Raw genomic sequence first — 12,375 nt, 5'->3', positions numbered from 1 at the left:
CACAATTCCCCCTGGCGTCTTCCTGTCGTCAGAATTTCCAGCTATTTTGCAACCCTAAGTGCACAGATTAATTCAGCTCTGATGAAAGCAGACGAGCAGCTGCACGACGCCACTGCTGGTCCAGAGAGTGAGAAGAGAATTCAGCTGGTTTTATTGGAGAAGATAGATGACTGACAGGCTCTTTTATGTGTGTGATCACTGCAATACACTTCTGAGCAATATCAGAGACACCTGCTTTTTTTGTGTGCATTGTCGCCTCTTAGACAGGCTGCCTTGAAGATGGAGCCCCGTGTCCGGCACTGGGAGCACAGTACTGACAACCCGCCGTCTTGGTTCGGGTACAACCGCCAGGGGGAGCTCCTGGACTGCACCAGCAAACCGGACAAGACGGGGAAGACCTGGGGGCAAGGGGAGGCGGAGGACCCAGTGTGCCACGCACCCCTCTGCACTGAGAACTGACATCTTGGTGAAAAATCTCAGCCCTAACTTCCCCCCACCCTCCGTACTCTTTGAAATGATACACAAGAACACATGACAATGATCAGAAGAGGTCCATCGTAGGCCTGTTTTTAATGATAGGTCCAATAAAACAGCCATTCAGATGCACATAACAAACAAACAAACCAACACAGGAACAAAAAGACATGCAAAACAAAGCCATGCATTATTTTGCTATTGTAAAAATATTTCTGTTTATATATTTCAGTTTTAATACAAGTTACAGTAAAATAGTTTAAAATATAACATTATTATGAACCTGGGCAACAGCTGAAATAGTCTAAGATTAAAATTCAAAGGCATCCGTGTCCTTCAGTCCACACTTTTACATGTCCTGCTCATATAGCTACATGCCCTTATAGTGTTTCCCAGCAGGCTGTATCAAGCAACTGTACCAAACAGGGACAAACCGCCTACGAAACCTAATTTTACAGACCCGCTTCCAATTACCAAAATAAAATAGAAATAGCTTTAAAATTTGGTTTTCTTGGCAGGTAAGGGACATCATGTTATCTAACAAAACTGCGAGATACTTACTTCCGAAAAAAGGCATTTCCAAGCTTACTGATGCTGGCAACAGAACAGAATATTACATTTCTTACTAACTACAGTATGTGTTATGATTTCACATAAAAACTATTTTGAATATGGAACGACTTTGCTGTGCATAAGGACTCCTCGCTGTGGGAATACAATGAGAACATCTTTCCGTCTCAAACCTGTGAGAAATGATGTCTGTAATACAGAATGATACTGGAAGCACAAGAATTAGTGAGCAGGATTAGACACCATTTCTAATAAAAAGAGAATCTGCCCTTCAATCTCAAGTTCGTTGATTTTGGTCAGTCCTGTGATTGAGAACATCGGTCCAGATTGACGACAAACAGACATACACATGGTGAAGGAAGACCCACTCAACAGTTGTATTAATTATATAACACAACAATTGGCTTAGTATGTTTGTTCATACAAAAATAAGACCGTTTTCAGAAGATTGGATGAAACATAAAGGCAGTGACAATGAGGACGGTGAGACTACGCTCTCTGAAACAATCTCAGTGACAGTGTGTGTGTCTATAATCATCTGTCGTCCTTCTCTTCGCTCAACTCTGCGTTTTGAGACTCTCATGGGCAGTTACTCTTCAAAGGTCTCTCTCATCCTTGCTAATGAAACACTATGCCTTCCCAATCTTCAGTGACTCAAACCAGCTCTGGCTCCTCAGACTGACAGTCCCTCTTGCAGCCTGGGCTTTGATCCAGTTCTTCCCATCAGCTTTTCCATTCAAATGAGCTGGGAAAGGGGTTGGGGGTGGGGGGAACACAACAAAATAAATTTTATCATAAAAACAAAACCGCATCCGAGCACACAATGGCTGTCCCAGTGCGAGTGTCAAGTGGTGATTTACAAGAGACTTTCTTCTGCTGCCGCTTTTGAAAGGCACAGCCATTCATCGCTGGACACAATGAAAGGAACGTGGGTCTGTTTATATGTGAACTGCTATGCAAACACGCTCGCTCTCATTGTGTCTCATAGGACACAACCGTCCCTCGACCTTCTGTCCAGGAGCAATCAGGGTATCATCACTTGAGAAGGCAGAATATTTAACGTGCAAATACGAAATGCACACACCCTCCCCAGTGGCACAGATTTCCACTTAAAAAAGCAGACGTGGGCTGCCACCACACTACTGAGCCAAGTTCCTTATCAACGTCGGCCTACGGGTGTTTCAGAGATCCAAGTGTCCAAACATTTCCAGAATTGTTCATCAACATCAACACAGCCATGCAAATTAGAAGTCGACATGTGTGCTATAAAGCAGAAACGAAAATAACTGTATTCTTTGTCTCTCAAAAGTTTCTCTCTTTGGAGATGAACATTTATTAAGAAGTAATGAATTCAGTGAGAAAGTAAAGCCGAAAACAAAAACAAATGCTTGTAAAACATTTTAGTCTGGGAACCTGGTTGGCAGTGTTGGCAATGTTTCTCTATGTCGTATTGTTGCCATTTATGGTCTTTTTCACTGATGTGTGAACTAGCATTTAATTGAACAAATACCAAAATTAGACCCTGCAGCACTTAAGAGTAGTAAACACTACAACGATGATGAAAACATGATTGGCGCAGACCTTTGTACCATTATCAAATTCAAAATAGAAAATAAAACATGTGCACTTAATAATTAATGCGTTGCACAACATTCTCTGGCCATCTGCCACGTGGATGTTTTTGCAATCAAGATCAATATATTTCCCACGCTTTTAATTGGAGCTTTGCTTCAGGGCATATTTTTTCTTCCTTAGAGCAACAAATCACCTTTAAATGACAAGTAATCAAAGCTTTTTAATAGTCAGATTTTCAAGGCAATAAATTGAAAACACATTCAAATGATTCGCTCTTTCTTTGCTGCAGTCTGAACGAGATGGTTTTACTCAGCTGATTCGATTTTTCCAATGAGTTCTCTTAACGGGGTAATGTAACTGTGTACTGCTGCTCTGGAATGAACCAGTAAGATTGAAACTTTAAAATCAAACCAGAAATGCATTACTCACCAGTAACACTGATGCCGTCATCTGTGGAGATATGTTCGGTCTCATGCAAGACAATTTCAGGGCTGATGTCCACTGTGGCTCCTGATAACTGCACTTTGGCGTTCATGGAGGCTGGGACCCTGACCGAGATGGCTCCTTTAAGGCAGTAGAGGGCAGAGAAATCGAATATTAGCCACTTCGGACACACACACACAATATTTCGAATGAAGCTGCCCGAGTTGATCCTCAAAGCTCCTTTTAACCATATCGAGGAGGTTCTAGCCTATTCTCTAACACCGAGAAGGGATGTTTTCTCAGGATTACCTTGCTGACTGCTCAACTCTGCAGTTCCAGACTGGTTAACGTAAGCGTCTATATCTCCATGATGTGTAGAAGCCCTGAGGTAGCCATCAGACCCATCTGCAAAGAAAATAAGATGTATTCATTTACATTATTCAGATGCATTGACATAATGGTAACCAGCATTTAAACAACTGATACAAATCCACTATTGAAAAAAACATGTTTAACTAAGATAAAATTGCTCACCACTTTATTGAAAAATATATAAGAGCCATCTAATAAGACTATCTCAGATGAACAGATGTCATTTTCCTGTTGTAGGCAGAATATGTATTTATAATGTTTGGTAAAGTGTCTTCAACGCAAACATCTTCAGATTGAAGGTATGGGGTATACAAATAATAAATAATTAAAAAGCTTTCAATGCTTTTAGGACTAAATTGTTCCCCTTATCCCTCATCCTAATGGAACACAATTCCCACGCCTTTACTGTTGCATGACGCAAGCGCTGCCACATTCAAAACAACCGACTAACCACACCATAACCATGAGCTGTTGTTTTTTAAATGTCTGTGAATAAGTTTGGTTTTAGAAACTCATCCCAGGTAGAAACCATAAAGTAAAGCCTTGGTAAAGCAGGCCCTTAAAAGATACTGTCATAAGGGGTTATTTTATTGGCGTGAAATACACTTTGTTCAGACAGGTTCAGGGTTGAGCGCCGCTGCTCCCGGGCTGACAAGCAGCTGTGCGCCGAGGCCAGCAGCCCAAGAGATCACCATCATTCACGAGATGAGCTCTCTGCTGCTGCTCTGGGACGCCTGCTCTCCTACAGCCGCGTGTGAAAAGGATTATGTGCGATTACGTGACTCATGCTCCGCCAGCTCTTGGATACGGGTAAGGAAGAGGCAAGTACGGAAGACCATTGTCTCACTGGGGGTTGGCGTTATGGTCCCGAACAGAAGCAGGGGACCTAAATAAGAGCACCTAAAGGACACACACTTTCACTGCTGCATTAATATGACTGACTGCCTGGCGTTCACTCTGACAGATGGGATTGCTGAAATTAAACTAGCGATGGATCATTCGAGCTCCAGGCGTTCTGCAGAATGTGCCTCCAAGTTTACAGCATGTGGAAAGCTGTAATTTTGGTTTCGGCATAATCACTATGCCTAAAAATGTAGCTTCATATAAATCGTTACAATATGCCCACGCCACTCCGAGGAAAGCAAGACTCCAGTTGGAAATAAAGTGATAGACGCTGAATTCACTGCTGCGAAGGACAACAAAGCATTGCATTCATAAACCTCCATGGAACGTCTTGCTTCAGCAGAAAATCTTTTGTTTTACTGGAATTCAGTTTTATTTTTTTTAAACCGCTGCTGAGAGGTCAACCATAAAAACAAGTTTTGGAATATAATACATAATTAAAAAAACAACCTACCTATCACAATATCTCCCCTCTCACTCTGCACTGTCGCCTGACCTGTTAAAAAAGACACGAACAACATCAATATATTTAAATATACAGTATATTGAACATTAAATGCATCCCAACACATATCATATTAAAGGTCCTGTAGCCACAGTATGAAAACTTATGCATCTCATTTCTGCTTGTGCTCTATTATTCTGGCAACAATGTGCAGAGAAAGTGTCTCTGGGGTGCGAGTTGGAATGATTTTTAAGTATGCAAATGACATCTCGAGTACTATAAATTAGCAGCATTGCTATGAAAAGCCAGTAATACTCCATGTTAGTGTTGCTCCTGCACTTACAACTGTGCCCATGAACAAAATATTTAGCAAAACTGATGAAAATGTGTTTTAAAAAAAAGCACACGTGAAAACAAACATGTATATAATCATATTTTTGTTCTTTGTTTAAATCAGTCCTATTGTGAAGTTTAGTGGTCTCTGATTGACAGACGAAAGAGGGTCCCGGCTCATTGCAGTGCTTGTCACTTGTGTGCCAGGATTCGTTCCGAGTTGCGTTTGTGTTGGATCAGACTGCCGCTCAGAGCATGCACCGCACAGGACAAATCAAGATTGATTGCTCTTATTACGCAAACAAATTCGAAACACAAATCTAATTCAAATAATAACAAAAACGCTTTCTTGCTGAAGGAGCAGAGTAGGTCTGGAGACGGTCTAATATTGTTTTAAAAACATCGCAATTGATGGGGTGTCCTGCAGGGGTAGCATACAATAAAGTAAACATACAACTTGTATTTCTTAATGGTTTTCCTAAATACTATTTGCAAGTCATGTAGGGTAAAACTGCAGAGATTAAGAATAGACTTCTGTTGGAAAGGAGGAAACTGGAGAACGGACTGAATTAAAATATCTTCTACTGCAGGAGAACTTTAAGTAACCTCCTGAAAAGAGAGGAAGCAATTTGCTTAAATAGCAGTTTTACACAAGCCCAAAAAGTTATTTATATACAGAAACCTCACAAATACTGGTCATTTTACATATAAGAAAAAACGAAATACGGGAAAATCTGTTTTTACTTATGAATACACACACACACACGCACACACCAGTGGAAAAGGCACTTTCGACAGCACCGCAGTGGTTGAAGTGAAATGAAAGAGTCCGGATCTCGGGGCTGGAGCCATGCATTGCTTTGGTTTACATTTTCTTTTGATTGTGTACATTCACATATATATTTAAAGCGCTCTCTCTCCCAGCAGTCCTCTGCCTCTGGTTCTGGCAGACAGACGCTGCATCGCTGCTAATTGTTTCCATGCGGCTCCGCAGACATGGTGTCCGGCGAGGGGCAATTACTAGTCACTGGTTTCCCACTTTGGGGTTTCTCTTTTAATCTCGTATTTACCGAATGCTCTTCTGCGGTCGCTCTCAGAATCTATACATCTTTAAGCCATTCCCCCGAACAGATGCTGGGGGAGTTTATTTTGGGTGCATTGCTCAGGCGTTTACCCTTTTGTCTGCTTGTTAGGTAATTCCTGACAAATCAACCAAAAAAACATCCGTGTGTATTTTTTTTAAAACATTCTCGGTCTGCATTTATGCTACAGAATAATACTGATAATCAAACGGTGTGGCAGAAAGATGCAGCCACTCATTCTGAGGAACCTGGTATCCACAGGGGAACATATACCGTAGACAGAGAAGTAAGAGCATAACTTAATCAGACCCCACCCAGAGTGAGAGACGATGTTTAAGACGTTTTCAGAGTAGAATGACCGTGAGAGAGAGCGTGTAAACAATATATTACCATAACAAACACTTACCTGTAATTAAAAACTAATTCCTTAACTATATAGTAGTTTTTTCATCATATTTATTTCAAATACATCTACACACGATGGTTACATTTATGGTTGATGTGTTTTAGGTCAGTTCTCCCTCCAGGCTAATCTGAATCAGATGCCTAGGGGTATAGGAAAGCACTGCACTAAACACCAAATCCCTTCAGTGACATCATTCTTCAGGCTTGGCACACAGCACTCACCATGCACGTTGCCCAGTTCAATCTTCCCCGACGTGGAGCACACAGAAGACGACTCCGCGTAAATGTATTTGACTTTCAGCGGCCCATGTTCGGTAGAAATGTTCATGCTGGTTCCCTGGAGCTTGGCGATTTCCACCCTCTGGTAAAACAAGCAAAATCAGAAGCATGCCACAATCTCCACGGGCAAAAGACATCTGAATGTGGATCTCTGAAGACATCGTTAAGAAGTGTCACAGAATTGAATTGGCTGTGGCCTTGACTCCAAGGGAACAATAAACTGGCCATTGGAGCCCCTCCACTTTCACACAATAGCTGGAATGAGATGTTGAGATGATTGATGTAAAGACACTGTTTTTGTGGACCAATAAAATAACTCTCCGCTTATAAACAGGAATAACCAAGGAAGTCCATCCTTACACTCGCCCCTGTTGTGCTGATGTCCACGTTCCCATGGATGGTCCCGAGGCAGATGATGTTTCCTCCTTTGGACTGAACAAATACCTTGTGACCCTGAAACAAACATAGGATCATAAGATTATATAAAGTATTACAAACAGGGCTTGTTCTGTTTGATGTTAAGGAAACTCACAGGTGACAAGATCAATCAGGAAGTGTGCGAAAATAGTGCAAAAGAGGGTGAAAGTAATGTCGCCAGCACTGTATGTTTCTTCCCAATATATACGACATGCATGAGTGATTATCTGATGTAAAAGGATAAATATGCATACATAATTCATAAGCAACAGCACCAAATATCTGTATATTCTGCAACAAAGGTGTAGGTGATGTATTTGGTTCCACGAGAAAGACAAGCTAGTAGAACCATATACATCACCTAATACTATGTGGCAGAATATATTAATATCACTTTAATATGCAGAATATTTGACACACTTCCATATTTAATCAGATTTAGACAGGTGTCCTTCCAGAGTTGCTTTCATGGAACTATTAACGGACATGCTATTAATTAACAGGCTTTCTGTAGTGCGTTTCTGAATACTTTGCACTGGAAATGCTTGATGTGATCAAATCCACTTAAAGGCTGGTTTTCTAAGCCTTCGCTAAGTGTGCAAACAAGACATCGAGCTCAAAACTAAGTGTAGACTGCAGCTGTTACATCCTTGTTTCGAGTCACTTTAAGGATTAATGCATTAAACTATGCCGTGTACAAATGCATGCTATTGCCTGTGAGCATTTTCCCCTTTTGCTTCTTAAGAGTACAAAGTGAAGTTCCAGTAAGGCTCCAGAGCCACGCAATTTCCAGCAAAAAAGGGCCCATAAACGCTGCTTTAATTGCTAATTAAACTAACCTCCTGAGGTAAGAATGGAGGACAAAAATGTGCAGCAAGCCTCCAGTGCTTATTTGTGGTCAGACTGGCTGACTGGAGCTGCCACCTTCCTTCACACCTCCACGAATAATACAGGAAATTCACACTCACTTCCAGAAGTTATTCCGAGATGAAGGGTGTATTCATTTGCAAAAAAGTAAATTCTAACCATTAACTGCTCTCTGGGGTCTTAATACAGAAACAATCAGCTCAGTTTTTTCGAAAGCCAAAAGCAACGAGTCTGGTCTTCCAGTAAATCTCCACTTTTGATATTGCACAATGGAGGAATACAAGCAATGACATCCAAAAACAAAAAAAGACATGCTATGGACAAACGTGGCAAACAGGGAATATCTGTCTTAAATCATTAGAACACAATGGGTTCATTTAATATATTAATGACTTAAAGACCGTTTAGATCGGTTTAATTGGAGCAGTGCTCAAGGGGTGTGTAACAACAAACGCAGCAACTGAGGAGGCGATGGGTTTGCAAATGTTTGACCTTGATGGACTGCAGGAGGCTGCTTCCCCTCTCCGTTAATACTCTGCAGTTGTCACACTCCATCTTTTGGATTTTCACGTTTCCGTCCCCTAACGCTGCAATATACAGATCTGTGGGGGGGGAAAAAAGACACACCCATACATAAATATCATGCCAAAATACATTAGTTTCCTGTAACATAGTTTCATGATGCAGAATCACATAAATCTGTTTATTTTCACTTTAACATTATAAGCTATACACTAAAGCAGCTGAATCTCAGGCGCTGGACATTCATAAAGGATGACTTTGAGTCCTATCCTCCCTTTGCAAACTTTGCCCTCTGCTGTTAGCTTTGGATTCTACATACAATTTTCTTAGTGCCATGTCGGAGACAAATTACACCGTTGGGATGTTAACTTAAGCATTATTTACACTTACTCCTTGCACAAATAACCTTCAAAGCCAGCCCTGTTTCTTTTTAGCACATCACACTTGTTGCATTTTGTTGTGAAAGGAGGTGTCTTGTACTTGATATCAGTTGCAATGATGACAAAGATCTCCCTGTCACTCTCATCCCTGATAATCTTCCTCACCTCTAGTCATAGCATAGTTTTCATTTTAATTTCCTTTAACATAACCCCAGAGCTTCATCTCCACCAGGCTGTCTGTCCTGTATATTTGATGAATTCAAAATGAATGAGTAGTGATGCAAAAAGTCTCTGAAAACTGGAAATGACACTTTGGGAAACGTAGCCCTGTTGGTTAAAGATATAATTCAGTGTCCGTGGAGGAAATGCAAAACAATGATCCAAACTTGAGTGTTTGTTTTTATTATGTTGCAAATAGTACTATGGGGGTTTGTCTCAATTTCTTCAGTTTCCTCTAGGTCTCAACTCTTGTGTGATGGATGACTATTCGTTCTCTGGAAGTGTGTGTGTGTGTCTGTGGTACAGTAAGAAATAAAAACATACAATAAACAAATAAATAAAACAATTGTAATAGTGATACATATGCGCCATTCTCCTATTTGCGGAGAAAAAAGCATTTAAAAAAAACTGGGTCACAACCCACGTGAAATCTGCTCTGTGTTACCATCAAAGGGTACAGTTTCACTCTCCAGCTAATGTAAACAGCGCAGCAGCCTTTGAAGTGCACGCACCCTGTGATGAAACCGGACGCCAGCTTCTACAGAACAGCAATCCTCACACACCCGTTTGGTATTTTTTGAATTTCTGTTTGTGGGCCCATCACGTTGGGGGGTGCAGGCACTCTCTATTACTGACTCTGGATTGTAGTCCCTCAGTCAAGTCAGCAAGACAAAACTAGAGGGAGCATGGGAGGCAAGTCTAAGGCCGGGGAGACAGGCTTCTCTGGAGGCTTGCCAGCCACCCCCCCCGAAGGCCACCACGGTGTGTGTACATGCCAGTTCTCGCACACGTCTGTGGGGCTGGGCGAGGCCTCGGATTTGTAGGCCAGGTTTGTTACGGGGCCTAGCCACGCGTGAAAGCTGTCCATCATACAACCTGTGCCGTTTTCTCGGCCTAGTGTCCGTACAGCAGGAGAGGGGCCAAGATATGAAAGTGGAAGATGCAGAGTGGACATTTGTTCTTCTGTTAAATATGAATCCACACACGCAAAGGTAGTGTAACAAAATGCATCTCTTCATATATGCAATCAGAAAGCGCTTATACACTAAATTGCAATGTACAGCCATGCTTTTATCTGTGTTTGGAGTGTTTTTTTCCTTCTTCTAGTAGACCTCTTCTAAATTTGTCTCTGCTATGAGCCAGTCAAAGTGCAGGATATCGTACAGTGCATTACTACGAGTCTACAATGATATTGCTGCTCTGCTCGGCCATTACTTCAAAGTTGTTGACCCCAGTGTCCCAGGAAGACCAATACACTTAAAACACTATACTGAGTGATAATGTCTCTTTTTATATAACCACATTTAACTGCATCCTCTGCTATATTATATTAATTTACCTATTTCTAAACCTAGACACATTCTGCCCTCACTGGTCCACAGAGAGCCATTGCCAGCTCGGTGTGGTGCAAGTGTGAATGCACCAATTAGGCTCAAACTCTAATTCGAATTGGACCACGTTGATTGACAGGTCAGCTCCAGCCTCACCGCTTTTCACAGGCGCCGTCACCTCCACCGACACGTTGCTGTTGACCTTCTCCGACACGATGAGCAGCTCCCGGTCCGACTCGTCGTACTTCACGGAGATGTGGTCCAGCTTGAGCCCCTGGTCGGCGCTGGTGCCTCGGACCGTGACGAAAGCCCGGTTGGCCTCCGGGAAGGTGTGCGGGTCCAGCGGCCGCACGAACACGTTGCAGGGCAGTTTGACGGTCACGGTGCTGAAGGGGTTGACGATCAGAGTCCACTGCTTCAGGGGCTTGTTCAGCTCGCCGTGCGGCCGAGGCGCCGTGGTCGACACGGGTCTGTGGGCGCTGGGTGTCGGGAAGCACTCGCTCCGGCAGTCTGCCCATGCTCTCCACCGCCGGAGCTCCCTGCACACGCCGCGGTACAGCCTGGGCGTCGCGCCGCACGACACGCTGCTCATGATGGACGGTGACTTTTGTATTTAGATTAGTCCCCCCCTCCCCGATAATGCAAAACTCCAGCAAAGCATGAAGCTGCGTTTACAAAACATTGGAAACAGTCCCGCAGACCTTCCTCCACTTGGGAGAGTGGTGCATTCTGGGATTTGGAGTTTACAGTTGTGAGGAAGCGGACTGGCATCTAAAGCAAGCTCGTATCAATAACTTGCATTATATCGTTATATCGGTATTAGTGTAGAAACTTCTCTTCCGCAGCAGTTCTTGCGTGTTTCTGTCTTTTGCGGTGCGTTCAATCCCACGTTATGTAACCCAATGACTACAATGACCAGCCTGCTTTGCGTCTACGTGTACAGTAAGGGCGTTTCTCCGTGTCTGGATGTGTATAGGTCGGACCAAACGGGTGCATTCATTAGACGCAGGCCACCCAAGTGCGTCTAAAATCAGCACTGTCTTGTTGGGCAGCCGGTGAACAGTACATTTGACCGCCTATTAAAGCGTGCACTTGCAAGACACGGCAGTTTCTCTGTGAGATGCGCGCTAACGATGAAGGCAGCCTTGATGGATGCTTTCATTACGTAACTTAAATGAGGAAGTCTGTGTCGACCGCACTCGCTTCTGATTGGCTGGCCTGTACGGCGGAAATGCGCGCACCAATCAGAGTGAGGCATGCTGTGATTGTGCGTTGTCATGGGAACCCCACACGCAGCCGCAGCCCGGGCCGAGATTGACGCGCAGTTATTGTTTGTTTTTGTATGTTTAACATCATAAATTGAATATATTATTTAGTACGTATCTTTTGGAGGCACTTATTGTTGTCGTTGTTGTTTTCAAAACGATTTCCCGGGTAAGTAAATTAGCCAGGTCTTCCTAGATATGTGTGAAGACGAATTTATTCCTATAAAGACATTAGTTTCATATGCACAGCAGGTATTTTCATTAATAATCGCTAAACTCTGTAGTAAATATTGTCATAAGGTTTATGAATCGGGTCTTAATTTGACTCTGAGGTATTTTATTGAAGGTAAGGTTGTATTTAATCAGTTTTGTGTACTGATGTTATTGGAAACAATTAAAAGTTTGAGCAACGGGATTTCAAAGTAATGTTTTCTGTGCAACTGACAAAACCTACGGAAGCTCATTAGTGCAACAGAAAAAAAAATTGCGTTAATACGTCATAATATCGCGTTA

The 12,375-nt window shown here is 42.5% G+C and overlaps 3 protein-coding genes across 3 annotated transcripts in view; 2 read left to right on the top strand and 1 right to left on the bottom strand.

Moving 5' to 3' along the window:
* The window catches only part of fbxl13 (F-box and leucine-rich repeat protein 13), a 40,824-nt gene extending 39,822 nt beyond the window's left edge, over positions 1-1,002 (top strand). Inside the window, exon 21 of the mRNA XM_066723505.1 lies at positions 264-1,002. Coding sequence (XP_066579602.1) covers positions 264-459 — 196 coding nt within the window. The 3' untranslated portion in view covers positions 460-1,002. The remainder of the gene's footprint in view (positions 1-263) is intronic.
* Positions 537-11,465, bottom strand: fam185a (family with sequence similarity 185 member A). The gene is made up of 8 exons (XM_066723508.1): positions 10,754-11,465; positions 8,638-8,747; positions 7,222-7,314; positions 6,805-6,943; positions 4,772-4,813; positions 3,352-3,447; positions 3,049-3,183; positions 537-1,789 (listed from the first exon to the last, which is right to left on the bottom strand). The coding sequence occupies exons 1-8, from the start codon at positions 11,187-11,189 to the stop codon at positions 1,674-1,676; spliced, it is 1,167 nt and encodes a 388-aa protein (XP_066579605.1). The 5' UTR covers positions 11,190-11,465; the 3' UTR covers positions 537-1,673.
* Positions 11,466-11,891: 426 nt separating this feature from the next.
* Positions 11,892-12,375, top strand: part of ccdc146 (coiled-coil domain containing 146) — a 33,810-nt gene continuing 33,326 nt past the window's right edge. Inside the window, exon 1 of the mRNA XM_066724750.1 lies at positions 11,892-12,031. The gene's annotated coding sequence lies outside the window, so the exon portion shown is untranslated. The remainder of the gene's footprint in view (positions 12,032-12,375) is intronic.

This window comes from Amia ocellicauda, chromosome 15, assembly GCF_036373705.1.
Source record: "Amia ocellicauda isolate fAmiCal2 chromosome 15, fAmiCal2.hap1, whole genome shotgun sequence".
Lineage (NCBI taxonomy): Eukaryota > Metazoa > Chordata > Actinopteri > Amiiformes > Amiidae > Amia > Amia ocellicauda.
The sequence above is the reverse complement of the archived record's forward strand: the minus strand, read 5'-3'. Positions and strand labels throughout refer to the sequence as shown.

Bases quoted from the DNA above. Each gene is read 5' to 3' on its own strand.
- fam185a (XM_066723508.1), bottom strand. From the start codon at position 11,189: ATGAGCAGCGTGTCGTGCGGCGCGACGCCCAGGCTGTACCGCGGCGTG. The intron at 6,944-7,221 runs GTAAGGATGGAC...TTGTTTTACCAG, and splicing joins TCAGCACAACAGGGGCGAGT to AGGGTGGAAATCGCCAAGCT. The intron at 1,790-3,048 runs GTGAGTAATGCA...CCCCTTTCCCAG, and splicing joins TGACGGCATCAGTGTTACTG to CTCATTTGAATGGAAAAGCT.